Source organism: Gymnoscopelus braueri (genome assembly GCF_963280865.1).
Source record: "Gymnoscopelus braueri genome assembly, chromosome: 2".
NCBI lineage: Eukaryota > Metazoa > Chordata > Actinopteri > Myctophiformes > Myctophidae > Gymnoscopelus > Gymnoscopelus braueri.
Window position 1 is genome coordinate 33471587 of NC_137604.1, and position 26479 is coordinate 33498065.

Here is a 26479-nt window from a genome sequence, read left to right on the forward strand (position 1 = left end):
TGCACACGTGTGCGAGTGCGCGTATATGTGTATGTATGTGTGTGTTTGTGTGTGTGTGTGTGTGTGTGTGTGTGTGTGTGTGTGTGTGTGTGTGTGTGTGTGTGTGTGTGTGTGTTGCATATTATATTATGTGCATGCCTTTTATTGCCTGCACATTTTTACTTTAAAATGCATGTATTTCTGTTTCATTGATTGGCTGGCTGTATTTGTGTGTCTTTGTGCTGTGCTTCTGCCTCCACAGTGTTGAAGTCGTGGAAGCAGCACACTATAGCCTCATACCAGTAGCTGAGCCCTTTAATGAGAACACGGCCGCCTGTTGTTTACAAGGCCGGGGTCCAGTAATCCTCAGGATAACTAACTGGAAGACATTTGACATAACAACTATATGTTACAGTAAGCATTAGTTTAATAGTATGTATTATTTTGTGCAGTGGCAGGTCAGATATGGCAGTCAAGCTGTATATCATATCATATATGTTTTCAAACTGTTTGAGCTTGTAATTAATTAAATTAAAACAAAAAACAGTATAATAATAATAATTGTTATTTTTATTATATATATTTTTTGTAAATGCACCTACAGTATATGACATGCCCAAAATACAGATGCCAGGTTGAAAGTGGTTACACCCAATTCCATATGTGCTCTATTTGGATTTTCATCAGAGACTCTCATCTATGTAATTATAGCCTTTACCTCTTTGCTCGCGAGGAGACTCATCCTCCTTTCGTGGAAGTAATACTCTCCACCCAGCTTTGCCAGATGGATTAAAGAGGCTGTGTATTTCTTGAAACTGGAGAAAATCAAGTACAGCTTAAAGGGTTTGTTCAAAAAATCAATGAGATTTGGACCCCCTTCCTTGATTATTATGAGAGATTACGGGTGCCACTTAATGGGTGGCGCAATAGGTGAGAAAGCACAGGATTCCCCTTTCCTACCCTCCCCCCTCCCATTCCTACCCTCTTCCTTTCCCTTTTAACTCTTATTTTATCAGTCTTCCTGCTTCTACTCTTTTTATTTAATCTCTATTTTAATTCATTTAATTTCTTATTTCAATTTAAATCTTTGTATTGTCAGACATACTAAATATGAAAATGTTGGGACTCTGAACCCTACAGCTGCTGTTATTCATACACATTCATGCCTCCTTTATGGGACTATGTAAAGGGTTGTGTATTTATAGATATATGCATAGGTAGTGTGGGTGTGGGTGTGTTTACTTTATACATATTCTTTTTTGTTTGTATATATAATTGTTGGTGTCCTTTTATGTTTCAACCACGTTTTTATTTCCTTTTTCTTTTTTTTTAATGAAAAAGTTGCACAATGTAACTTTCCTCTTCTACCCCGGATTTGAACCCGGTTTCCTGATTTTTTTCCAGGATTTTTTTTTACCATTGAGCTAATACCCTTAGGGATAAATTGAATCTTGACCATCAGGCCAAAATTCGTGTCAGGGAATGGGCAGTTAGACAAAATACAACCATCCCAATTGTATAAGTTATATTGTATTAACATACTCTACCATACAGATAGGACTAAATTACATTGTATTAATTAAAAAACCTTACATAGTGCCACTTTAAAGCAAAAAGAAAGTGGTTACAAACAAAATGTAGGGAAAATATTTGCCTCTGTTGGGAACTGACAGCACAAAGTACTGATATAGTAAAATAACAAATAGCCTACTAACTTCTTGCATTCTAACCAAGGGGGACCTAGGCATGAGTGTGGGTGTGTCTAGATCTGCTTCATGTCAGTGTGACCACCTGCATTCATTCACCTGCAATCAAGTCAGCAGTATTTATCTCTCTTCAGGCTTCACCAGATTGTCTGTGTGTACTCCTAGCTCAGGTTCCATAGCGTTAGGTGTTATTAAGGAGATCTCCTAGCGCTATGGACCAGAGCAAGTGTACTGCAAGCTCTCAAACCTTGTTCAAGCCAAGATTTGACTTTGTTCTGACCTTTGTTTTTAGATGACAGAGATTTTTGCCATGCCCTTGACTGTACCTCTGCCTTCGTTGTCTGCCCTTTGGGATTTTGACCCCTTCGCTTGTCCACAGTTCAGTTTTATTTTGCTGCCACTTGCCTGTTTAGATTTTTGGATATTAAAACCTGTTTCAGTGTATTTTGTGTCTGCGACTGAGTCCTTTTCAAGAGTGCCTGACAATATATTACAATAACCCTGTGTGGTTGTCACAAAATCCCAAAGCACACCATTGTGCCTCGGCACACCGTTTGGGAACCAAAGAATATATAAACAAAATAACATTTGTGCTACAATTCCAATGGGTGTCACACCAGTCAAGAACAGACACAGAGAGCATTTCTCTGATGTCGTGGAAAGCTAATCTCTGACATTAGTGGTTCTCAAAGTGGGGTCCGAGGACCCTCAGGGTTCCTTGGAGGGGTTCCAGGGGGGCCCCAGCAAAATCAGTTCATCCACTTTAACCGTATTTACATCGACTATTTGAAAATAAACCGATCTAGCCGAGCTCTTCGACTATTTTCACAAAATATTTGAAAAATGTGAGAGAAGAAAATATTTTAGAAACATTTTTAACAGCACAAATCTTGTATTGGGGTCTCTGGCCAAAACATATTTTCAGATGGGGTTGTGTGGCCAAATACATATCAATTTGGGGGGTCCTTGACATGAAAAGATTTCAGAACCACTGGTCTATTGGTAAGATGCAGGTGTAAAATAAGACTCTCACTTGCGTCTGATAGGAGACGTGACGTAACACAGCATCACACACCCATCATCACAATGCCTTCAGTTCTCACGCTGTAAACATGTGACTTGCTGCGAAGAGAGACAGGCGGGGGAGAGAGAGATAGAGCGAGAGAGAGCGAGAGAATGTGCAAGTGTCTGGACATGTGAATGTATGTGTGAGTTAGTGTTCCTGTGCACGTGTGCAGATGCGTTGCTGCTTCAAAGACCTATTTATACACCCAGACTCCCACGCTGTAGACGTACACACTGACATGGTTGCATTAACCCCAGCATCCGGATTCGGAGGGGGGGGTACAAGCTCACAACGCATCACAATGCATCTTATGAGCTTGAAGATCTGCGACCACAGCCATGTCACTCTGACTCATGATATGCCCATATATAGGCATATGGAGATCCGCCCGCTATGTCCATATATGGTCTTATGCATATATAGGACCGACCGATATGTCCATATATAGGCAATAGGCATATATGGATATCCAGTTCTCCAGAACCGCCAATCCAAGCAATATACCCATATACATTATGGGCATGCCAATATGCTTGGTATGGGCATATACTGATGACATCAGAGATCTCCATATATGGGCATAAAAGGGACAAGGACTGACGGATACAGAGATCTCCAGATATAAGAGGCACAGGTAGACATAGATACAGAGATCTCCATATATGGGCACTGTAAGGGTACAACGGATACTCTGACAAATCCCTGACACTATGACTCAGACTTATCGGTCGGATCGGCGGTGTGACTAACCTCTAGTGTATATTTATATATATATATATATACACTAGAGGTTAGTCACACCGCCGACTAACCTAGTATATGACTCAGACTTATCGGTCGGATCGGCGATGTGACTAACCTCTGGTGTGTGTGTGTGTGTGTGTGTGTGTGTGTGTGTGTGTGTGTGTGTGTGTGTGTGTGTGTGTGTGTGTGTGTGTGTGTGTGTGTGTGTGTGTGTGTGTGTGTGTGCGCGCGCGCGTGCGCGTGCGTGCGTGTGTGTGTGTGTATATATATATAATAATGTTATATTACACCTTCATACCCGTGTTCTTTTTAAACGATGTGTCCCAGTTACACCTGAGAAGCACACAGAAGCGCATCGTCTTTGCCGGCTTAACAGCACCAAAGAGGATGGTGGCTACGAGATGGAAGCCTCCACACCCCTTAACATAAGGTAAGATATGATCTGCCTCCGTTGATCCCTTTGGGGAAATTCAGGTATCATAAAATCAACAGCAACACAATGAAACACAGGTTATCTACAGGTAAGCGTCCAGGGATCAATCAAAGTCAAACAATAAGTAAAACGTAACACATCTGCACCCACAGTCTTGGTTTAAATGAGTTAACACATGTGTATTGTATAGATAAATATCAGTTTAAATGTGCAATTAAATCACCAGAGAATATATGCATGCATTTACGTACATTTATCACCGTGTGAATATATCAATATACTATGCACAGACTGTCAACAATGGATTAGAGACTGAATCAACCAGCCTTCAACAGTGAATATCTTTATGAATATAATGCAGCCTACAGTCTATCAACAGTGAATACATAAGTCTCACAACAATTATCCTTAACAAGCATCTGTAAGGGTTCTGTAGAGTTCATCCCAGTAGTCCATGAGTAATGAGTTCAGCAGGAATCTAAAAAAACACAGAACAGACAGTTCTGCAGGGCCATTTTATGTTTGTCAACTCCATTTTCCCATTTAGTTTAACCACCTGAACCCCAGCATCCATTATCTGGGGGGAACTTTCACCAACAATAGCAGATCTACAAGCTCACAAAACGTGATGCGTTGTGAGCCTGTAGATCGGCTATTTTTGTCGAAGATCATTTGGTGTAGAGGAAAAAAAAGTACAGAGCCAATTCAGGTACAGTTTAGTCTAGAGGGTTTAAGTGTCACCAGAAAGCCAACCCCTCTGCTGTCAGTGTCAATTGTAAGTTATTGTGAGTTGTGAACAATGGATACTGTAGCTAAATGGAACGGCAGATGTATGGACATGGCAGGCATGTTATATGCATGTACTGTACTGTATGGATGATGTATGGATGGGACGAAACAATGGGCGATATAAACAGAGTAAGCTCGGAAGGACAACGAAAGGCAAATACGGTAGAAATAGCGGGGAAATAGAAAAGGAGAGCACTGTAAGTAATTGAGGTGAAACCTCCATATTGTGTATCCAACCATGGTACTGTACGTGTTACGCAATCATGCACACACGCACGCACGCACGCACGCGCGCAGGCACGCACGCACGCACGCAGGCAGGCAGGCAGGCAGGCAGGCAGGCAGGCACGCACGCACACACACACACACACACACACACACACACACACACACACACACACACACACACACACACACACACACACACACACACACACACACACACACACACACACACACACACATACACGGTTGTACAGCCAGAGGCTCTGGGGAAGCCGGACCCCACTGCCTGCTAACGGGACTTCTTTAAGTGCTTCTGCCATCAGCAATGTGCTGCTTGCATAACGTGCTGTCAGCCCCTAGCTGGGACACCATGGCATGGCATGGAGGGCACGTGAACACTGTACTGAGCTTCCCTCTAGATGCATGGAGGGTGAACCCTCTAAACTCCCACTGCTTTTTTCCCCCTCTTTCTGGGTCTTTTTCACCCTCCCCCCTTCCCGATAGCATTCTCTCCATTACCCCCCACCAATGGTGGACAAAGTATGCATACTCACTTAAATACTCATAACTCATGTATTCAAAAGTACAAATTACAAAGTACATAATTCGTTTTAATGTCAACGCATTGCTGTATTGAAATTTTGAACATTTCCCTCAAAATGTAAAACAATGTAAAGCAAAAAAGGAGGAAAAAAGGGGTGAATCACATGCAATTATAATTTTTAAAACATAAGCCCTATTTTTTAATTAGGGCTTAAAGTGGTTAATGCATAATAGAATTTTTTAAGTTTGGGTCCCAAGAGTCCGTTCCTTGAAATGCAGTAGAGCCAAAAGTACAATATTTCTATTAAAATAAATCTGATAAATGTACTTAAGTACAGTAGGCTACTCAAGTAAATGTAGGCTACTCAGTTACTGCCCACCACTACCCCCCACCCCGTCTCTGCCCCAACCTCTCTCTCTCTCTCTCTCTCTCTCTCTCTCTATCTCTCTCTGACCTAGAGGTTGTTCCTTTATGGATATTGAGTCATTAAGTCACCAGGCACTCTAGGACAGCACACATGCTGAGGAGTTTAGTGGATGATAACTAAGGAGGTAACCTGCTGGACATACAGTATAGCACAGAGTGTTAATGCGAACGTCCAAGAAGCAGTTAATGATTGAATGTGACCAAAGCTTAAGGGAACAGCGGACGTATAAACAACATCTGGGGAATTTAAAGCAACCGCACACAAAAGGGAAGAGTCGTATGAAGCAAAAAATCCAATGCAAAAAACAGATGAGTAAGGAGACGATGCAAGAATAGTTTTAATGCCTTTAAATATGCATCATCAACTTCACAACGAACACACAAAAGGCTAAAGATCTTACAGACTACTCTGCAACACATTTCGAGTTCAAAACTCTTCCCCGAATGGAGGCACTTGTTTGCCTGAATAAATGTAAAAATATGCGTATTTAAAGGGTTTAAAACTATTTTTCCATTGTACAGTAGGCATCTGTTCTTTGCATTTAATGTGTGTGTGTGTGTGTGTGTGTGTGTGTGTGTGTGTGTGTGTGTGTGTGTGTGTGTGTGTGTGTGTGTGTGTGTGTGTGTGTGTGTGTGTGTGTGTGTGTGTGTGTGTGTGTTAAACATATGCATTATTATTACATTGCCCACATATTAACACTCAATTGCCTCAGGGTCCGTTCTGTCAGTTACCGTTGAAGTGAACTAGCAGAAGGATTGCCGTCAGCCAGCTGGGCTGTTCAGCAGACATGCCGACCTGCCGATCAACCCACCATCAAGACATCCTGACAGGCAAACAGCCAAGCATCCCAGACACAGCTCCAGCCTTAATGCAGCCAAACAGTCAAGCTGCCAATCAGCCAGCTCAACAGACACAAAAGCAGAGAGAGGAAGAGGACTCAAAATAATGGAAACTGAGTTCATGTTGCCCCTAAACTCTGGAATAATCTCCCATCCCAGATTAAGCACAGCACAATGAGTTAAAAAGACTGCAAATGGATGACACACAAAAAAGCCAACGTTGTGTTTCCATTGTGGTCAATTAAACTTCCAGCACTCAAACAACTGGACAAAACAAAATGGTAAATGGTGCATTTATATAGCGCTTCTATCCGAAGCGCTTTACATTGATTGTGCCATTAACCCATTCATACACACATGGCGGAGGAAACCATGCAAGGCACCAACCTGCTCATCGGGAGCAATTAGGGGTTCAGCGTCTTGCTCAAGGACACTTCGACACTAACTCTAGGGGAGCGCCCCAGCCCGGGATCAAACTGGGAATCTTGCGGTTTTCCAGTTCATTCTACCCGGCCACTCTACCCCTGAGCCACTGCCGCAACAAATAAAACAATAAGTGCAACAGACAAGGATACAACATAGAAATATCAAAGCAATTCATGATAATAACAAAAAGGAGGTGTGGGGCCAGGGATGCGACACATGGAGGATGACACTTTCAAGGGACATAACAAAGCTCACCGAAGGAGCGAGTCGTTTTCAAACTTGGGGGCAGGCCAGTCGGGGACTGAATTTAGCTAAGACCCATTCGATTGGTCTTAGCCATGATTTTAGATCAGCTTTAAACTTTAATGGGGGACTTTAGAACTTTCGGGGCTGCTGGTAGAGCATTGCTCATTTTAAATCTAACAAGACCCACCTTTTTCTATACTTCTTTTAGCTCAGTCTCAGGTTAATGATTGGCCTTGTTGCCATGTTCTATGTTTGGCAAAGTCCACTGAATATGTTTGAAGGAGTTGCTTTTGTTCAGTTTCTCTTTACCTTTGTCTCTCTGTTTCAATTTTAAGATCTAACAGCATTAGTTATGTGAATGTCAATCTGAATCACCTGTAGCTACACATCAAGGGGCTTGGGCTGTAAAGCAGGTTTCCACCCTACAGCGACAGTATATAGAATATGATGTAGAACATCATTAAATGTTGGTGAGAATAGATGAACGCAAATCAGCGTTGAAGGAACCGAGGTTCAAAGAGTTCTGAAAAGCTCCAGAGATGCGGTGTTGCTATGGAGATGGTGGTTCTCTCTCTCGCTGCATCACCTGATGGTTGGGGGCCCGGGGTGGGGGGTGGGGGAGGAGGTTGGGTGTGGTGAGGTGAGGAGGGGGGCTTAAACCAAATCTGTCAGTCTGATCAACACTTTTCTGGGACACTGCAGGCTTCCTGGAGGAGATTGGAAAACCAACAGTAACTCTCTACATCTCTCCCCCCTTCTCTCTCTCTCTCTCTCTCTCTCTCTCTCTCTCTCTCTCTCTCTCTCTCTCTCTCTCTCTCTCTCTCTCCCCCCCCCCCCCCCCCACACACACACACACACACACACACACATTTTTGTGCACATCTTGAAGAACATGTGTTTCGCTGCTTTTACCTTGTATGAGTGAGTGACAAATAAAACCCTCTTGATCTTCACACACACACACACACACACACACACACACACACACACACACACACACACACACACACACACACACACACACACACACACACACACACACACACACACACATAGATACAGTACATACATACATACGCACACGTGCCTTAAATACATAATGTTGGGGGTACATATTGAAAATGTGTTATGGTACAAAATGTTTTCTTGCATCTTGGATGGACTCAATGTTCAATCATAATTATGGACAAATGCTGACAAAGATCATGATTGGAATAGGTGCACATGTTATGATATCACTCTCTTCCATATTAACTGTACTGCTTGCCTCAGTTGCCTGATTGTTCCTCAAATCGTCACATGAGCCAGCTACAGACCGCACGTGCAGTGTTATGTACGGTACAATCATAGGGTACAACCAACACGAGGAGATGGGGCTGCCTAGTGCGCATGACCGCTAGTACATGCAGAGTGCTGGAGTGCCAGAACAGAAGTCCCTATACTTCCACAGCTCGTTGGGTTGGAGTACAACAGTAATGAGGGAGAAGAAAAAAGTACATACCTATATGGAAATTTACTTGCAGATAACATAATCTAAATATGACGGCATTTTAAATTGCCCAATATAAGTTAGGCTACTTTGCACTGAATTGCACAACAAGATGAGCGTGGTTTTCCATTTCAGCACTGGACAGCTCTCTCTTCATTCTTCTGCACCAAGCCAAGTTGGTGTTCTGAGTGACAGCTGAAGGGGGGGATTGACAACTCGTCATTGCTTTTTTTGGGACCTTTCCCGTGGCGCGTAACCGGTGACCATGGCGGAATCTCCCCAACAACTTTGTCATAGCCTCTAGATTCGAGAGATGAACGTACCCGAAATCCTACTGGGAGCGTGCGTTGTCGTGGTCGCCGTTGTGTCGTTGTTGTCCAACGTGTCAGTGCTGCTATGTTTCACCCAGAGCGCCGAGATCCGATCCCACGTGCCTGGGATCTTTGTCCTAAACCTCTCTTTCTCCAACATCCTTCTCACCGTCATAAACATGCCGGCCACTTTCCTTGGGGTCGCCAAAGGCGACAATCCCTTCGGGGACGTTTTCTGTCAGACCGTCAGTTTCGCAGAGACTTTCCTCACCACCAATGCCATGTTGAGCATGGCCGCACTCAGCATCGACAGGTGGATAGCGATGGTCTTTCCCCTGAGCTATTGCAGCAAGATGCGCTACAGGGACGCGTTTCTCATGGTGGGATACTGTCTGCTGCATTCGCTGACTTTCTCCCTGGTGGAGGTTTTGATGGCTTGGGGAGGCTACAGCCACACGTATGCCTCGTGTACTATTCACCTGGACGGAGGTGCAAGTGGCAGCGACAGGTGGCACTTTGCCGTGTTCACGCTGATGTTCCACTCGACGAGCTTTGCGCTCTGCCTCCTCATCATGTGCGTCGCTTACCTGAAGGTGTTGAGAGTGGCCAGATTCCACTGCAAGAGTCTGGATGTCATCACAGTGCAGACACTGCTGCTGCTGGTCGATATACACCCAAGGTATGCTGGAGGGGCACCTGTCTGTCTTTGTCAAGTCTTATATGTCATTGGCTCTCAAAGTGGGGTCCGGGAACCCCCAGGGGTCCTTGTGGGAATTCCAGGGGGTCCCCAGCTAAATGATGGATAGTTAGGAACCAAATGAACCCTTATGGGTCTGTAACTCTGAGAGTGTACAAATGGATCATTTGGTTCCTTTTGTATACACTCTCAGAGTTAAATTAACATTGATTTTACGATATAAATTGTAGTCCCAGAGATAGAAATGCCATAGGGGTCCGTAGCCTAAATTAGGCTGCCTAATATATGTCAAACTGGGGGTCCTTGAAATTAATGGTTGAGAATCACTGTTAGAGCCGTAAAACCTTTTCTTATGGGGGTCCCTGCATGGCATATCTTTTCAAATGGGGGTCCGCGGGCTAATAAGTGTCAAGTTGGTGGTCCTTGACATGAATGTTATATGCCACATTTGTTTTGATAAACACAAATTAACCCCCCCCCCCCCTCTCTCTCTCTCTCTCTCTCTCTCTCTCAGTGTGAAAGAGAGATGTTTGGTGGAACAGAAGAAGAGGAGGCAACGCGCCACGAAGAAAGTTTGCGTCTTCATCGGCTCCTTCATCCTTTGCTTTTCACCCTATATTCTAACAAGGTAACAACTTAACGCCTATTATCATCATGTATGACCTAGGCTACAGCCATATCATTGCTGCCCTATACTTTGCATCAATGCACGGGCAGTTAACAATGGTGGAAAGTAACTATAAGTACATTTACTCAAGTACTGTACTTAAGTATAATTTTTAGGTATTTTACTTTAATGTTTCCAATTTTCAATACTGTTACTCCTACTCCACTACATCTCAGAGGCAAATCCTTCACTAGAGTATAGATAATTGTAAACTCTGATTATATAATCCCATATGGTCTAGCGGTTAGGATTCCTGGTTTTCACCCAGGCGGCCCGGGTTCGACTCCCGGTATGGGAACACACGTTTTTATGATGAATTGAGAGTTGTAACAGAGTATTTTTTATATCGTGGTATTGCTACTCTCACTGAAGTAAAATATCTGAGTACTTCTTCCACCTCTGGCAGTTAATTGACCCTCTTTATCATTCCACAGGTTGGCCGAGCTACTGCCCTATCATGTGCGCATCCACCGCTACTGGGGAATCGCGACCAAATGTGTGTTCTACGCGAAGGCCGCCAGTGACCCGTTCGTCTACTCTCTACTCAGGCAGCCATACTGGGACGTCCTGACAGGTGTCACCAACAAGATTCTGCGAAGGGATTCGTGTGCCAGCACGAGTACGTTCGACACCACGGACGACAACGGCAACGGCATCGCCAGAATAGCCTGATGCGTAAATGAGCATCAGGACTTGAAACATATATATGAGCGTACTGGCTCAAGGTCGGAAGAACTCTCATAATGTCTTAACCACTGTTAATACAACGGACACTGAGTTTTACAACTGTAGGACTAGGCTACTTGGACTGCCTTTTGTCTAAACCAAAACTCTTTGGTGGTGTAGGCCAGGCCAGTGGTTTTCAACCCTTTTCATCAAGGTCCATTATTTATTAGGCATTTGAGCCACGGACCACCATTTGATGAGACTCTCAGACCCAAAACTTTGTATATTTTGTTATCGTTGGATACAATTTTGTCCACAATTCCATGCTGTATTGATGTTGGTACCAAAGGAGAGATAACAGGCAAACGTGGATCAAAATAACAATTATTTAATTAAGTAATGCAGATGTTTAGCAATAATTTAACTATTTGAGAGCGTAAAAAAGCCTTTGTTTTCATTTTACACTCTCAAGAGTTAAAGATAGAAGGGTCCATTTGGTTACCAACTCTCCATCATTTAGCTGGGGACCACCCGAACCCCCTCAAGGACCACTGGTTGATAACCAATGGTGTAGGCAGGCCTGGGTGTAGGCTATCTAGCCTAATGTTCCCCCCAGAAATAGGGATGCTGGGGTTCGAGTGGTTAAGACATTTTAGGGCTACTGTCAGCAGTATAATGATAATATGAATAATAATAATGCATTTAATTTGTAACGCACTTTATATTTGACACAAGTCTCAATGTGCTATTGATTGGCATTGCGGACTTAGCATAAACAGGCCTACAATAGGCTATGGGGAGGGGAGGATCCTTTTATAATAGCCTCCGGCTGCTATTTGTGGTTGATGTTGGATTTGTGATTAAATCGTCTTGTCTCACCACAAACAAAAAAGTAATTATATTGTCTGTTTGATGCAAATATTAAAGTTTGCCTTTTTCAACGAAAGCCTGTCTTTTTTTCTTATATGCCCTAAATACTGTGCACAATGAATGCTTCAAACAGCAGACATATAAAGCATTCCACCCACACAAGCCACGTTTCTTCTTCCCCGTGGCGTGCTCCCCCACGCACTGTTGGGCTCCTCTAGTCTGCAGTGAAATATGATAGGTAGGCTGTAAGTCCTGCACGGTCTGAAACGGAGAGAATTCTAGGCTATCAGGCATTTAGGCCAGTGCATACTTTTATTTCAAGGACCCCCGAATTAATAGCCTATGCTATGCATTTGGCCGTGGAGTGGTGGACCCCAATCTGAAAATGTTTTGTGCCAGGGACTCACAGTTGTGTTGTTAAAATGTAAAACAGCCTATTAAAAATGTTTCAAATTCTTTCCAAGATTTTATGGATTGATCTGCAAGCTCACACACGTTGTGAGTTGATTGATTGATTGATTGATTGATTGATTGATTGATTGATTGATTGATTGATTGATTGATTGATTGATCGAATACTTTATTAAAAGTTTGTAAACAGTACAGTGGTACGATTTTAAGGTTAATTAAGGTTATGATTAACACAAAAAGACCTATAGGGGCTTCCCCCCCATTGTGGTCCTGTGTATTCAATTCATCAATACATTTAAAGATATACAATAAAATACAATATATATAGGCTACAAGAAGTTCTTGTAGCCTTGTCAAGAACTACATGTAGTTCTTGTCAAGAACTACATGTGGGCTATGCGTTAAAGTGGTTAAACCGATTTTGATGCTATATCCTATTAACTAATTTTGCTGTGGACCCCCTGGAACCCTCAAGGGCCCCTGGGGGGTCCCCGGACCCCACTTTGAGAGAACCACTGCTTTAGGCTATACTCTCTTGGATCAGGGATGCTCCGCGCACAAAGGAGAGAAGCTTTCCTTGTCGTGGGAGGTAGTAAATTGCAGGGATCAGAGGAGCTGCAGCTCCACACACACACACACACACACACACACACACACACACACACACACACACACACACACACACACACACACACACACACACACACACACACACACACACTGCCACATCACACCGCTGTTGACAAGAACTAGGCTACAACATCATGCTTTTGGTATTTTCGGCGCTCTTGCTTGTCCTGACTAGAAGTTGGGGTTTACCTCCACGGCAGCGACACTGTGACCCACAAGACGACATATTCGGTAAGATAAACGTGCGTGACGCTTTAGGTCAAAGGAGTTTGGAACCACTGTTTGGAACGATGTCTTTGGAAATAAGTGCGCTTGGATCATCCTAAGCGGATGCACAAAAGCATTGCTTTTTAACTAAAATTTGAAATATATTCCTAGATTCGAGCTTTAATTTCCAAATTGATCGAACTTGCTTTTTTTAAGTGCCTCTCTGTCTATGCATGTCGCCTCACCATGCAAAGTAGAATAATATCATAGATACTTTTATAATAGATTAACAATTTTGAGCTTGAAGTCGCTTTATGTTTGTCCGGTAGGTTATATGGGCTAATTCACACATCAAAAGATGTAAAACGTAGTTGTTTTATTATTATTTCACAGTGAGAACTCTGTACGCTACACTACAGTAGGCTACGTATTATTATCCCCCAGTCGAATGTCATAACTTTGAAGCTGTCGCCACCTAGCGGTGTGATTTGGATCCTGCCTAGTGATGTATTAGGCTAGTGCTAGTATACGGATTGATTGATTTAATACTTTATTAACAGTTTGCAAAAGAAAGCACAGAAAGTACAGTTCTATACAAAAGGATGCCGAAAGGATTAAACCCAAGAAAGCACAATGGCTTGTTTCCATTGGGGTCCATTTGTATTTAATTAATCGAAACATTTAATGACAGACAAATATACGCAAAAACATCATATAAACGAGTAGAAATCAAAAAGAAAAATATGTTCAGTAAACAGTTCGGGGGGCAAGGGTACAGGATACAAAATTATAAAAAATTAAATATTTGAAAAATGGTCTTAAGTCATATAAAATGTACATGATGTGAACATGCACAGTACATAATCAGACTTAATTCTATCCTTCAACTCCTTGTTTATGCCCCAAAATGACTGCATATACAGGTTTTGTAGCAATTTGTAGCAATAGTAGAAATATTACACCTTAATTGTCAAATTTGTTTCCCAAATATTTTATTTTTTAACATTTTGGACAAAATAGCCAATTTAACACGAGGTGCCCACTCTTCGTTGGTGCCCAACTATCCTGTTACTTAGCCTACACTTAGCCTATAGCTATGAATATTGTAATAATCTTCATTATTACCATGCCTCCTTTTTGCTGATATTTGTTTTGCTGATGTTTGTATTTCATAGGAAGATGCAGCAACAACTCACCTGAGGATAAACGTAGGTGGCCTAACAGACATAATAGTTTTTTTTTTATTATTATTATAAAAAATGATGTATTTATTTTGAATCTTATCTTAGCCCTCCTGAAGTAATTTGAAAGATTAGATCTTTCATTTGTCCTCCACTTCCTTAGTCTTAGACCCCAAATGTGAGACCTCCCGCGGGCTGGAACTCCACCAAGCTGTTTCAAATACCAAGTGTCCCTGCAAGATGCAACAGGCCTCCCCTGCATACTGTAGTTAGACTGCCTTCAGCCTTCTAGCACTATCAGTCTGTCTGATAGGATTTATGGGTCTTTAAAAAAAACGTCTCAAAATGTCTAATCAGAAACTCCAGACACTGTATTGATCAAAACCAGTGGTGTAAAGTAAACTAACTAAGTACATTTACTCAACTCAAGTACTGTACTATATACATTTTGGCCATTTGAAAATAGCCAATCCACAATGTGTCGCATCTTGTAGATCTGCTATTTTCAAAAGATTTGTAGATTTTATACACTTTGAAAAGTTGTGATGGGACATTCTGCATGATGAGTACCTTCAACTTTTAGTACTTTAAGTACATTTTGATAGCAATACTTTTGTACTTTTACTCAAGTAAATTTTCACAGAGTACAGAGTATTTCTACATTGCAGTATTGATACTTTTACTTAAGTAAAACAATTTAGTACTTTTTCCACTACTGATCAAAACTCTGATCATTAACCAGCTCACGTGTCACTGTCACAATGCGATGGGTTCTGAGCTAGATTAGCTTTTTTTCCACAGAATGTCTGCTTGTTTTCACTGAATGTTCGCCAATAATGACATGCCCAGAGACAGTAGGATTCATGTGGTTAAAGAGAACCACAAAGCTCTCTTGTACTCTTGATTCAATGGTTTCACTATTTGTTTTTGTAAGTGTGACAGAAGTCAAACAAGGGACCAAATCCCTAAAATTAGAGTGTGTAATTATCTACCTCTCCCATTCTCTCTCTCTACAGCTACATGTACAGAAGTGAACCTGGGCTACTGTCATGATTTGGATTACTCCAGGTGGGTCACACATGTTATTCTTGAGGTGAGGTAATCATTGCCAATTAAATGGGTCCAGCAGTCTATTTATCCTGTAAAGGCAGTGGTTCTCAAACACCCAGAACTCTGAGAGTGTAAGCGTCCATTTGGAGAGGGTTTCAGTGGGTCCCCAGCAAAATGAGGAACAGTTTAAACACTTCACAAACCTATTCATAAGCTTACGATGTGTTTCATTGTGATGTATTGTAAGCTATTTTCGAAAACTGTTGATAAATCTTGAAAAACTTTTTCAAATGGGGGTCCGTGGGCAAATAAACATAGGTCCTTGACATGAAAATATTTGAGAACCACTGGTCTAAAGACTAATTTAGGCCTATGCTCCTCGCTCCCTGAAGAAAATAGCCGACTCACAAGCTCACAACACGTTGTGAGCTTGTATGTCTACTATTTTCAATGCATGACACCATAATGCAATGTAGAGGACATTTCACTGATGTCCTCTACCATCATGCGACAAAGTATAAATCGGGGCTCAAATATTACTTCTCCAGAACCATGTACCCCAACACCCTGGGCCACCGGAGTCACGTGGAAGTGGAGTCCGGAGCAGAGTACCTCCTGCTGAGCGTCATCCACGGCCTGACCAACGGTGAGTGCTCCCCCGACATACGCCTCGTGGGATGCTCCGTGCTCGCCCCTCGTTGCCAGGGCAACAGGATTATCAAGCCTTGCCGCAGGACATGCGACGAGCTGAGGAAGGATTGCGCCCATGTCTTCGAGTCCATCCAAATGGCCTGGCCCTACTTCCTGGACTGTGACCGCTTCTTTGCCAGCGATGAAGAGGGCTGCTACGATCCCCTGGCTGGCTTGAAAGGTAAGGTTAAAGGTTTCATGACATTCAGTTTTACCACACATTAAAAGTATTTGTCATGGTCCTTCAAACGTGTATAGAAAGTTGTAACAAAAAAATCCACTCCATTGATCCATGGCTCTCACATTTCTAAAGCCTTTTCAACTGCAATGAAAAAAGAAATCTTTGCCTGCGGGTGTCGCTGGTGAGGGATTTTGCCTGTCAATCATCGCCTCTGCTCCGCCCCCCCCAAAGGAAAGGATAGGGGAGAGTGGGCGGGATTAATCGGCTGTGACCTCACTGCCGAAGGGCCAAGCTCAGATTACTTGTCAACCTAATTATTCAGAAAACCCCAGACCACAGAAAATCCACTGAATGTTCAAAGTTCAGATTTTTTAGGTGTAATTGAGGTCATAAAACCCCCCAAAAAACATAAAAAATAAAAAAAGTGAAAATGAATGTCATAGAACCTTTAAAGCCTCATTTATACTCCAGCATATGACCAGAGCTGATTTTGACAGAAAATCTTGATTTAGTTTTTGTCTAGTTTTAGTCGACTAAATATCATTAGATTTTTGTCAACTACATCTGCAGTTGATTTAGTCGACTAAAATGTATTTTGGCGGGCCTTGATGGCGTCGTAATGGCTGATTTTACACTTGGTTTGCATGCTGAAAATAGACGATCTACAGCGCGACGCGTTGTGAGCTTGTAGATCGGCTATTTTCAGAGCGCAACACCCGAGCGCAACCAAACGCATAGAATGACTTGTCTTAGTTCTACTGGATCTCTTCTCCACTAGTCACTCCCTAACATTTTAGTCTAGTTTTTATTTGTTGACGAAATTGTCAATATATTTAGTCTTAGTTTTAGTCACCTTAGCTTAGTTTTTATTTAGTTTTCGTCAGTGAAAATCTTTCGTCGTAGTTTTAGTCGACGAAATCAACACTGCACTGCATATGACTGTTTCGCTCCACATCAAGGACTGAATTTGATTGCGTTTTGCAGTTGAAAATCCGTTATTTTCAGCAAGGGACACGTTGTTGGACAAGATCAAATTCTCACCTTTTCTCTCTGCCCTGGTCTACTTTCTTCCATTCGTTTTTCCCTCTCTTTCTCTCTCCTCCATTGTGCTCTCTCTCTACTTACCATTATTCCCTCCTGTCTGGCTCCTCCAGCCAGACAGGAGCGAGCTATGTCCAGTCTCTCTCCAGAAGAACCCAGTACCATCATCCAGTTCACCTACACTTCCAATGCCCACATGTACAGCCTGCTGAAGCGAACTGCAGCCAAGTGCTCCAACATCGCACATGTCTACAGCATTGGACGCAGCGTGGAAGGCAGGGACCTGCTGGTCATTGAGTTCACGGACAACCCTGGACAGCATGAGCTACGTGAGTGTTGACGAATGAATGTGTGCCATATAAGGATGCAATTATAGTTTAGGTCAGTGTTTCTCAAACCTTTTTAATTCCAAGGACCCCCATAACTCTGAGAGTGTACAAATGGAACCCCTTCAATAAACCCAGAGGGTCTCTCTGGAGCCCACTGGTTTAGGTCACCATGCAATTAATATGATTTTTAGTTATAGAGAGCAATTAAGGCACTTATGGGGAGAATGAGAAGAAAAAATTGATAAACATGACTTATTATAACTCTGAAAGTGTACAAATGAATCCTACAATTTTACACTTTAAGAAGTAACACTCCAGATTTAGCTGTGTACTCAAACAGATATAGCTATACCACCAAAACTGAAAAATAAACAAACTTTCATTTCAGAGTTTGATGTCCTCTACCCTTCCTTATTTTCATTGATGTCCTCTCCCCTTTCTTACTGTTACTGATGTCCTCTACCCTTCCTTACCTTCATTTATATCCTCTGCCCTCCCCTTTTCTGCCCTCCCTTGCCCTATCCATGATTCATTAAATCTCTTCCATCTCTCGACACCCATCCTCAGTGGAGCCGGAGATCAAGTTGGTGGGCAACATGCATGGCAACGAGGTGCTGGGCCGCCAGCTCCTCATCTATCTGGCCCAGTACCTGTGTTCAGAGTACATGCTGGGCAACCAGCGTGTCCAGACCCTCATTAACACCACCCGCATTCACCTCCTGGCCTCCATGAACCCGGATGGCTACGAGCTGGCCGCCTCAGAGGTAGAGGATAGAAATGACCCGGAGTTCAGCGAACAGGAAGTAAATATTGATAACCCATAAAAAAAAGACAAACCGCCATTATCCGCTCCCGATTGGCTGTCCAGCTTTCTGTCCCGACTGGTGGTGGGGTCCATGGGTTGAGCTTTGGGTGGAATACATGATACGTGGGTTATAACAATGCTACTTGATGAGTTGCAACCTCATGGCAGTGTTGTAGCAATTTATGTTGGGAGTTGTGAGGCTTTCCCTTCTAAACAACTAATCTAGTGTAGGATTAGTCCATGCTCATTATACTAGACAGTAGACACAGCATAGCGTCTGATTTAGGAACACCTCCTGCCCCACTCTATGTTGGTGCTTAAAGGGATAGTTCACCCCCAAAATGACTTTTTTTCTGTCGATTAGTCACCCCATCGAGACTTGAATTCATGTATATTTTTTGGTTTTTGTCGCATTCCTAAGCCAATAATTTGATGACCGGCAGCGGTTCCTACCGGAACCGCCTCCTACCGGAACCGCCTCCTACCGGCCTTACTAGTCATCAAATTATAGGCTCAGGAATGCAACAAAAACTAAAAGATATCCATGAATTCAAGTCTCCATGGGGTGACTAATCAATAGAAAAAAACTTAAGTGAAACTTTTTGTCTCTCAAGGATGTAACGATGCCATCAATATGCTAATATTCTAATTACTTAAGCAGCCAATTAGTCACAAATCAGTGGTGCAGCCGGCCAAATACTCTTACGGTTTGAAATCTGGAGGTTTCATGCTCTGATCCTGTTTCATTTACTAAGGTAAAAGCAACCAGTTAGTGCACTTTGGTCCTGCCGCTCATTTGTCTGTCTGTTGGTCTGGGCTGGCTCTCCCACTACCAGATAAACCAAACCAATGAGTGGTCTCAAAATCTGTCTGTAAGAATTACTGGAGGATAAAGGTTTTAGGGAGAAACACCATCAAATAGTGTCTACCAGAAACATAAAAAAAAGTGTACACTTTTAAACAAGTTATATTCAAAAGAAGTTGTTTAAGAAATATACTGCATAATACTGTAGTTAGTAGTGGCAGTGGGAGAGCTGTTCTGTTTTCACTTTGTTTTCAACTACTAAGGAATGCTGGGTCTACTCTAATCATCACTTCAATGGTGTATAGAAGCCACTGTAGAAGAAATCCACCCGACCAGTTACATTTTTATGGCATGGATTTGTAGGAGCTAATCTCTCAAAACGCTGGACTGATCAGCGCCACAGTTCTCGTGCACAGTGCCAGTAGGTCAACTCCGCACATTTTCTTTCACATATGTTTAGAATTTTGTGGGGGGGGGGGGGGGGGATTTAACTTTAATTTTATAATGGAGGTTAAAGGGACTAAGATTGGGCTGAAACCGTTCCCAAATTTGGAGTCATACATCATCGATACTTCACAGATGACAACATACTGGCCATGTGAAGTCTGAAATGCACACTGGAATTAGATCTGGAACTCAAGGATCCACATGATCAGATTATAATAATATAATTCCCCTTGGAAATAATAGTACATCAGCAGTGCAGTCAGCTTAAAGGGTGACTTTTACAATGACATCTACAGCTAAACCATGTACCATTGTACGTAGATCAACCTTTTAATCCCACTACAACCTTCCATGAGAACGTTGTATACTGTCACTAATGCCTCATGTCTTAGCCCAGTGGTTCTCAACCTTTTCAGGCCTCAACCCCCCAAAATAATCATATTTGAACGTTGGACCCCCCAACCCTGACAAGCACTTGGAATTGTAGAAGTTGAGAGATTACATTTTGTTTGACCCGGTCCCACAGATAATTATTGTGAAAATAGCCGATCTACAAGCTCACAACGCCTCACAATGCGAGGCGTTGTGAGCTTGTAGATCGGCAGATTCACTGCCGTTCTACATTAATTCACTTTTCTGCAACATTGAGGCATAAGTGACAGTCAGTACTGGTGTGGGCATCCAAATAGAGAATCGTTGCTGTTGGGCAGAAACCTTGTATCTCCATATTCCATCTTTTTATGTAGAAATCACTCTTCTTCCATCAGTGGCCCTGAATGAGTCATTCAGAAATGTCATGGAGGTTGTGCTCATTCCAAACCTATGGGTATTTGTAGTTGAATAGCCTACTGTTCACAGCTTCTTGTCTCAAGTCCTGTTGCTGGGTCTCATTCTCATGACGGATACATGGCCTTGTCTCAACATCAGTAAATCATAACATTAACCAATACAATCTAACATGGTCTTCCCTTTTATTACTGTCTAATACTCACACATAATACTCACATTTCTCAATATTTGCTTCCCTGAACTCACGCATTGCTAACCACTAATATTCACTATGATCACTGTCATTATCATCAATATCATTAATATTATTAATCATTAATCCAATCACTTAACAATTCCATCCATCGTCCCGTTCGCCGCAATTCACACATCCTAACAATATGTTTGAATCCAACCATTTCAGGGTCACTTGTTGAATGGTTGGACCAACGGTCGGACCAATGCTCAAAATTTAGATCTGAATCGCAACTTCCCGGACCTCACCTCTGTCCTCTATCGGAATCGGCGCAGCAGGTACTACCGAACTGACCACATTGCCATCCCTGATAACTACTGGTTTGGAAAGGTAAGAGGACGTCAGTGGTTGGGTGCCCTCTCGTTCATTTTGATTATGTGTGCTTGTTTTTGAGTTGGTTTGGTGTCTTACATGCTCAGGAATATTTTGGTTTATGTTCTAACCATACAAGTGAATAATTATATTGAATATATCGAAATGTATGTTGTTTTTCCAAGTACAGTACCACATAACTATTTGCACTTTCCCCCTCTGGTCTGTAGGTGGCACCAGAGACCTTTGCAGTGATGAAGTGGATCAGGTCAGTGCCCTTTGTCCAGTCAGCCAGCCTCCACGGAGGGGAGCTAGTGGTCTCCTACCCGTTTGACTTCTCCAAGCACCCACAGGAGGAAAGGATGTTCTCACCTACGCCTGATGAACAGGTAAAGCATCATCTATGCTCACTTCAACATTTCTTCCAGGTAATTTTTTCCCGCGCAACATGTTGCACAGCAGTTGGAAACTTTGAAGAATTATCATTACATTTGTATTTATGGATGGCTGGATGGATGTTGCAGGTAGAAACAAATCAAGAATCAAGAAGGTTTATTTGTCACTACTCATACCGGTACAAGCCGCAAAATGTGTGGCAAGGTCTGCCATAGCATTCATTGTCAGCTTGTTGGGGAGATTGAGAGATATTTTAAATGGAAAGTAATAGTACTTTTTTGTAGATATCATAATCTTACATACCTCCCTGTGTTTAGGCTTTCAAGCAGCTGGCTCGTACCTATGCAGATGCCCATGCCACCATGTCAAACAATGACACCGAGCGGTGCGGAGCGTCCTTTTACAGAACCAGGGGGATCATTAATGGGGCCCTGTGGTACAGCTTCGCTGGAGGTGAGATTATAACAGAACCGCAAAATGAAGATTAACCACTTGAACCCCAGCATACAGTACCTATTCTGGGGGGAACGTTTGCCCAAAATAGCCGATCTATAAGCTCTATTTTGTAGATTTCACTAAGACTAGAGGGTTTAAGTGGTTAAACACAATGGAAGATGGTAGAGACATCTGTGTTTTCTAGAATATGGATCCATTGATTTATTTGTGATGATCAGCATTACACCTACTTTACACCTGGTCCTGGAATGGTTTATCTATCTGGGAAGAAGTTAAAGGTAGGGTAAGTGATATTTTTTGGTTAAAACAAAAAGTATTTTGTTAAAAGGTTAAAGCACTATATTCTGATAGTAATCATTGCTATAGAGTGTTTTTTCAGTAACAGATGTCTCCCTGTCTCTCCAGCTCTTTAATAAACAGAAAATAATTTTTTCATTAGGTGTCAAAATCTCAGCCAATCAGGAGAAAGTACCCATTTTTAAGCTTAATTTGTATTGTGTTCCAGTTCCAATTTTGTCTGCTCATTTCTTAGTGTCATTTCACTTGTTTAATCTGTATCCTGATCGAGTTCTCTGTCCTGGTTGGATAAAATTGGAAATGAAACTGAAACTGAAACGAAAAATCTTAATAAAGAGCTGGAGAGACAAGGAGACTCCTAATACTGAACAAACACTCTATAGCAATGAGTACTATCAGAATATAGAGCTATTTAACACTTATTTTAACCAAAGAAAATCACTTACCCTACCTTTAACCATGTCACATGTGGGAAAAGATTGAAACAAATAATTGATTTTAGAGTACTTCTTATTGCTTTAAATCTATAGTATGAATGGCTTAGCTTCTTCCTATGTTGTTGACATGTTCACTATACACTGACCAGATCCCTTAGATCAAAAGATACGTTTCTTTTCACAAACGTTTGTTAGGCTAAAGTGTGTGGTTACTGCAAATTGTTTATTTTACAATCAGTTTTATGCTAATAATAATAACAATAATAATAATTATACGTTTACCCCCAATCTTATTCCATTTTAAATTAGACTATTGTTTTACTACATTACCTTCTTATGTTACACGTTTGTATTGTTTGTATATTATGTATTGTTTGTATATGTACCTTCTATATGTTTTTGTCACATTTCATCTTTACCTATTTTTATTATATTTGTATTTTCAATTTTGATTGCCTTTTAAATCAACTTGACTTTGCTTGACTTAAAAAAAACTCTCCGGAGACTGAAAAGCCAGATACTAATCCCATTTGCCGGAACCATCTCTGAGTTTGCTCTCTCTCTCTCTCTCTCTCTCTCTCTCTCTCTCTCTCTCTCTCTCTCTCTCTCTCTCTCTCTCTCTCTCTCTCTCTCTCTCTCCCCCCTCCCTCTCTCTCTCTCCCTCCCAGGTATGTCAGACTTCAACTACCTTCACACCAACTGTCTGGAGATCACGGTGGAGCTCGGCTGTGACAAGTTTCCTTCTGAGGCTGAGCTTTATCCTGAATGGAGGAGGAACAAGGAGGCACTGTTCAGTTTCATGGAGTCTGTGAGTGTTGTACTGGTTGGAGTGAAAGCCGGCTTGGTATCAGACTGTAGATATTGTATTATTAACAGTCCATCATCGCTACATGGAGTTACTATTATGAATATTTCACAGCAAAACAAAGCATGTTATCTGTGATTTTATGTTACATTTACACATATTACATTAATACATTAATAATTCAACCCCACAAAGAGTGAAAAGTGACCGTTTCATTTTCCATCTGTGTTGATGTCCTTGTCCACATGCAGGTCCACCGAGGGATCAAAGGAATAGTGAAGGATGAGGATGGCATTGGGATCAAAGGAGCCATCATTTCTATCAGGGGTGTCAGAAAAGACGTCACCACAGGTAAGAAGCATCATTCAATTAAATTAAACATTCCATAGGTTTTTCCCCAATAGAAATATCTTTTGGGAATATTTTATTTCCAACTCCAGGTGATATGTGTTTAAATCTAGCTTTTAGCCATGTGATGCAACGAATCAGAGGTTTATTGGTAGGTATGTTCACATATGAGGAATTTGACTTGGTTCGTCGCTCTTACAATACATCGAAGAAAAAGAAGAAAGAAAAATATAGCATATCTTGATATATACTATTGTATAGATTATTATATAGACAGAAACGTATAAAATGTAATAGAACATATGAAAAAAGTAACTATATAAGTATAAAATAATAACAATGAGTATTTGGTCAGACCAGGTGTGAGAACTACTGTCAATGTGAACAGTAATGAACGTGAGACAAGGCATGAATCATCCATTGCACACAGCAGATATATAAACACAGCAATAATATTGAACAAGTTATGTTACGTACATGCTATTTCACAAACATACAGCTTATATGCTATCCTAATCCCCCTCCCCACATTTCTCTCCCTCTATCTCTCCATCCGTCCATCCCTCCATCTCTACGTCTCTCCAGCGGATGATGGAGACTACTGGCGTCTGCTAAACCCTGGTACCCACATCCTGACCGCCTCAGCCACGGGCTACTCTAAGATCAGCAAGAGGATTTACCTGCCTCCCAACATGAACAAGGCAGGGCGGGTTGACTTTGTCTTGAGGAAGGTATGGAACCACAATTTGTTGCTTATTTGACAAAACCCTGTTTGATTTAAAAGAAACTGGAGCAAATTAAAATCCCTTAACTACTTCAACCCTGGCATCCCCAGTTTGGGCATTCAGGGTTCAATGTTAAGGGTTCTTTATCTTTACGGCTTGTGCAGGTAATAGTAAAACATATTTTTGTTCGGCTCCTCGGACATTGTAGCAGCATAATAACAGTGATAAACAACAATTATATGAAAAAAAAAAAGTAAGTAGTCAATGAAATAAAGAAAGCTGATCTTCAAGCTCGCAACGTGTCACAATGCGACACGTTGTGAGCTGGTAGATCAGCTGTTTCCAAATTTAAGTGGTTAAGTGATTCATCTAATTCCTGCCAGTTTTTTCCCTCCTTAACACCTCATCACTACCACTGCCACTACAATATTGTTAATGATAATTGATTGTATATATCAGTGGTTTTCAACCCTTCTCATATCAAGGTCCATTATTTATTGGGCATTTAAGCCATGGACCACCATTTGATGAGATCTAGCCTCTCAGACCCAAAACATTTTTGTTTTTGTTGGCATATTTTGTTATCATTGGATAAGATTTTGTCCACAATTCCATGCTGTATTGATGTGGTACCATAGGAGAGATAAACAGACTAACGTTGATCAAAATAACAATTCTCTAATTAAGTAAATGCAGATGTTTAACAATAATTTAACTCTTGAGAGCGTAAAATGAAACCAAATGGACCCGTCAGGGTCCATTTGGTTTCATACACCCTCAAGAGTTAAAGATCTATAAGGGTCCATTTGGTTAACAACTCTCCATCATTTAGCTGGGGACCACCTAGAACCCCCTCAAGGACCACTGGTTGAGAACCACTGGTATATTCTTATTCAAACATGTACTACATCCTTGCCCACATCCACTATCCAGGAGCCTGTGGAGCCTGACATCAACGATGACCTCTTCCCCATGGTGGATTCTTGGGACCGCTTTGACCCCTACAACAAGTTTGAGACCCACAGTGAACCGGGCGAGCCGGGCGAACCAGGGCTGGAGCGTCAGGAGAAACCATGGTGGTGGAACTACTTCTCCCAGTCTGGTATCAATCCACCTACTTGGCTTCTGAGAAACGTCTAGACCAGTGGTTCTCAAAAAAAAATCCCCCCATTTTTTTTCTTTTGCCATCTTCCCCCCTATCCAATATCCATGGTTCCTTATCACTCCAACACCAAATTAAAATTGAGGCTTCTACTCTGAAAATGTATGTTTATTTATTATTTTGTGATAGAGTTTAGAAAACTTCTAATTGATTGCCAAATGACAGATTTTATATTAAACTGGATTGTTAAAATATGATTATTAGCCTACTTTCCAGGGAGAGATAAAAAAAAAAGCCTATTAGAAGCAGAATTGCATATAGGCAGTACCGTTGCATTGTTACTTAGAGTATATAGATTAAAAAAAAAACGTCTATAATTATAAATTCTCTATCATCACAAACTGTAAATGTCAAGGCTGATCTGTGGCCACAATTGGATTATTCGGTTCCAAAAAACACGTATACGTAGACATGCCTTTGCTATTACCACTGACGTATTCATGTGTATTTGCATATTATGAGGTGTATACATATATAAACTGTGCAATCAGATTTTGGCATTTGATCACTTTTTAGCACGACACCCACTTTAAAAAAATATTGCCTCTAGCGCCCCCCATGTTCTCTGAATACCCCATGGGCCCGTTGAGAAACACCAGTCTAGACAGAAGCATTC

At 41.7% G+C, this 26479-nt stretch overlaps 2 protein-coding genes across 3 annotated transcripts; both read left to right on the top strand.

Annotated features, from left to right (window-relative positions):
* Positions 1–9226: 9226 nt before the first annotated feature.
* gpr78a (G protein-coupled receptor 78a) lies at positions 9227–11260 on the top strand (the record flags this gene model as incomplete). Its single annotated transcript, XM_080442149.1, has 3 exons — positions 9227–9903; positions 10436–10549; positions 11023–11260. 3 exons carry the CDS (start codon positions 9227–9229, stop codon positions 11258–11260), a joined length of 1029 nt encoding a protein of 342 aa, XP_080298275.1.
* A 2001-nt stretch (positions 11261–13261) lies between these two features.
* On the top strand, positions 13262–26021 carry cpz (carboxypeptidase Z). Of its 2 annotated transcripts, none has more exons than XM_080446560.1 (13): positions 13262–13396; positions 14548–14580; positions 15570–15621; positions 16152–16474; positions 17629–17844; positions 18412–18647; positions 21094–21255; positions 21468–21626; positions 21951–22086; positions 23492–23631; positions 23880–23979; positions 24562–24707; positions 25635–26021. In XM_080446560.1, exons 1-13 carry the CDS (start codon positions 13300–13302, stop codon positions 25839–25841), a joined length of 2007 nt encoding a protein of 668 aa, XP_080302686.1. In that variant the 5' UTR covers positions 13262–13299; the 3' UTR covers positions 25842–26021. The 2 variants fall into 2 exon arrangements, with proteins under 2 accessions (XP_080302686.1, XP_080302687.1); XM_080446561.1 differs by having other exon boundaries at positions 18412–18608.
* The last annotated feature ends 458 nt before the right edge of the window (positions 26022–26479 follow it).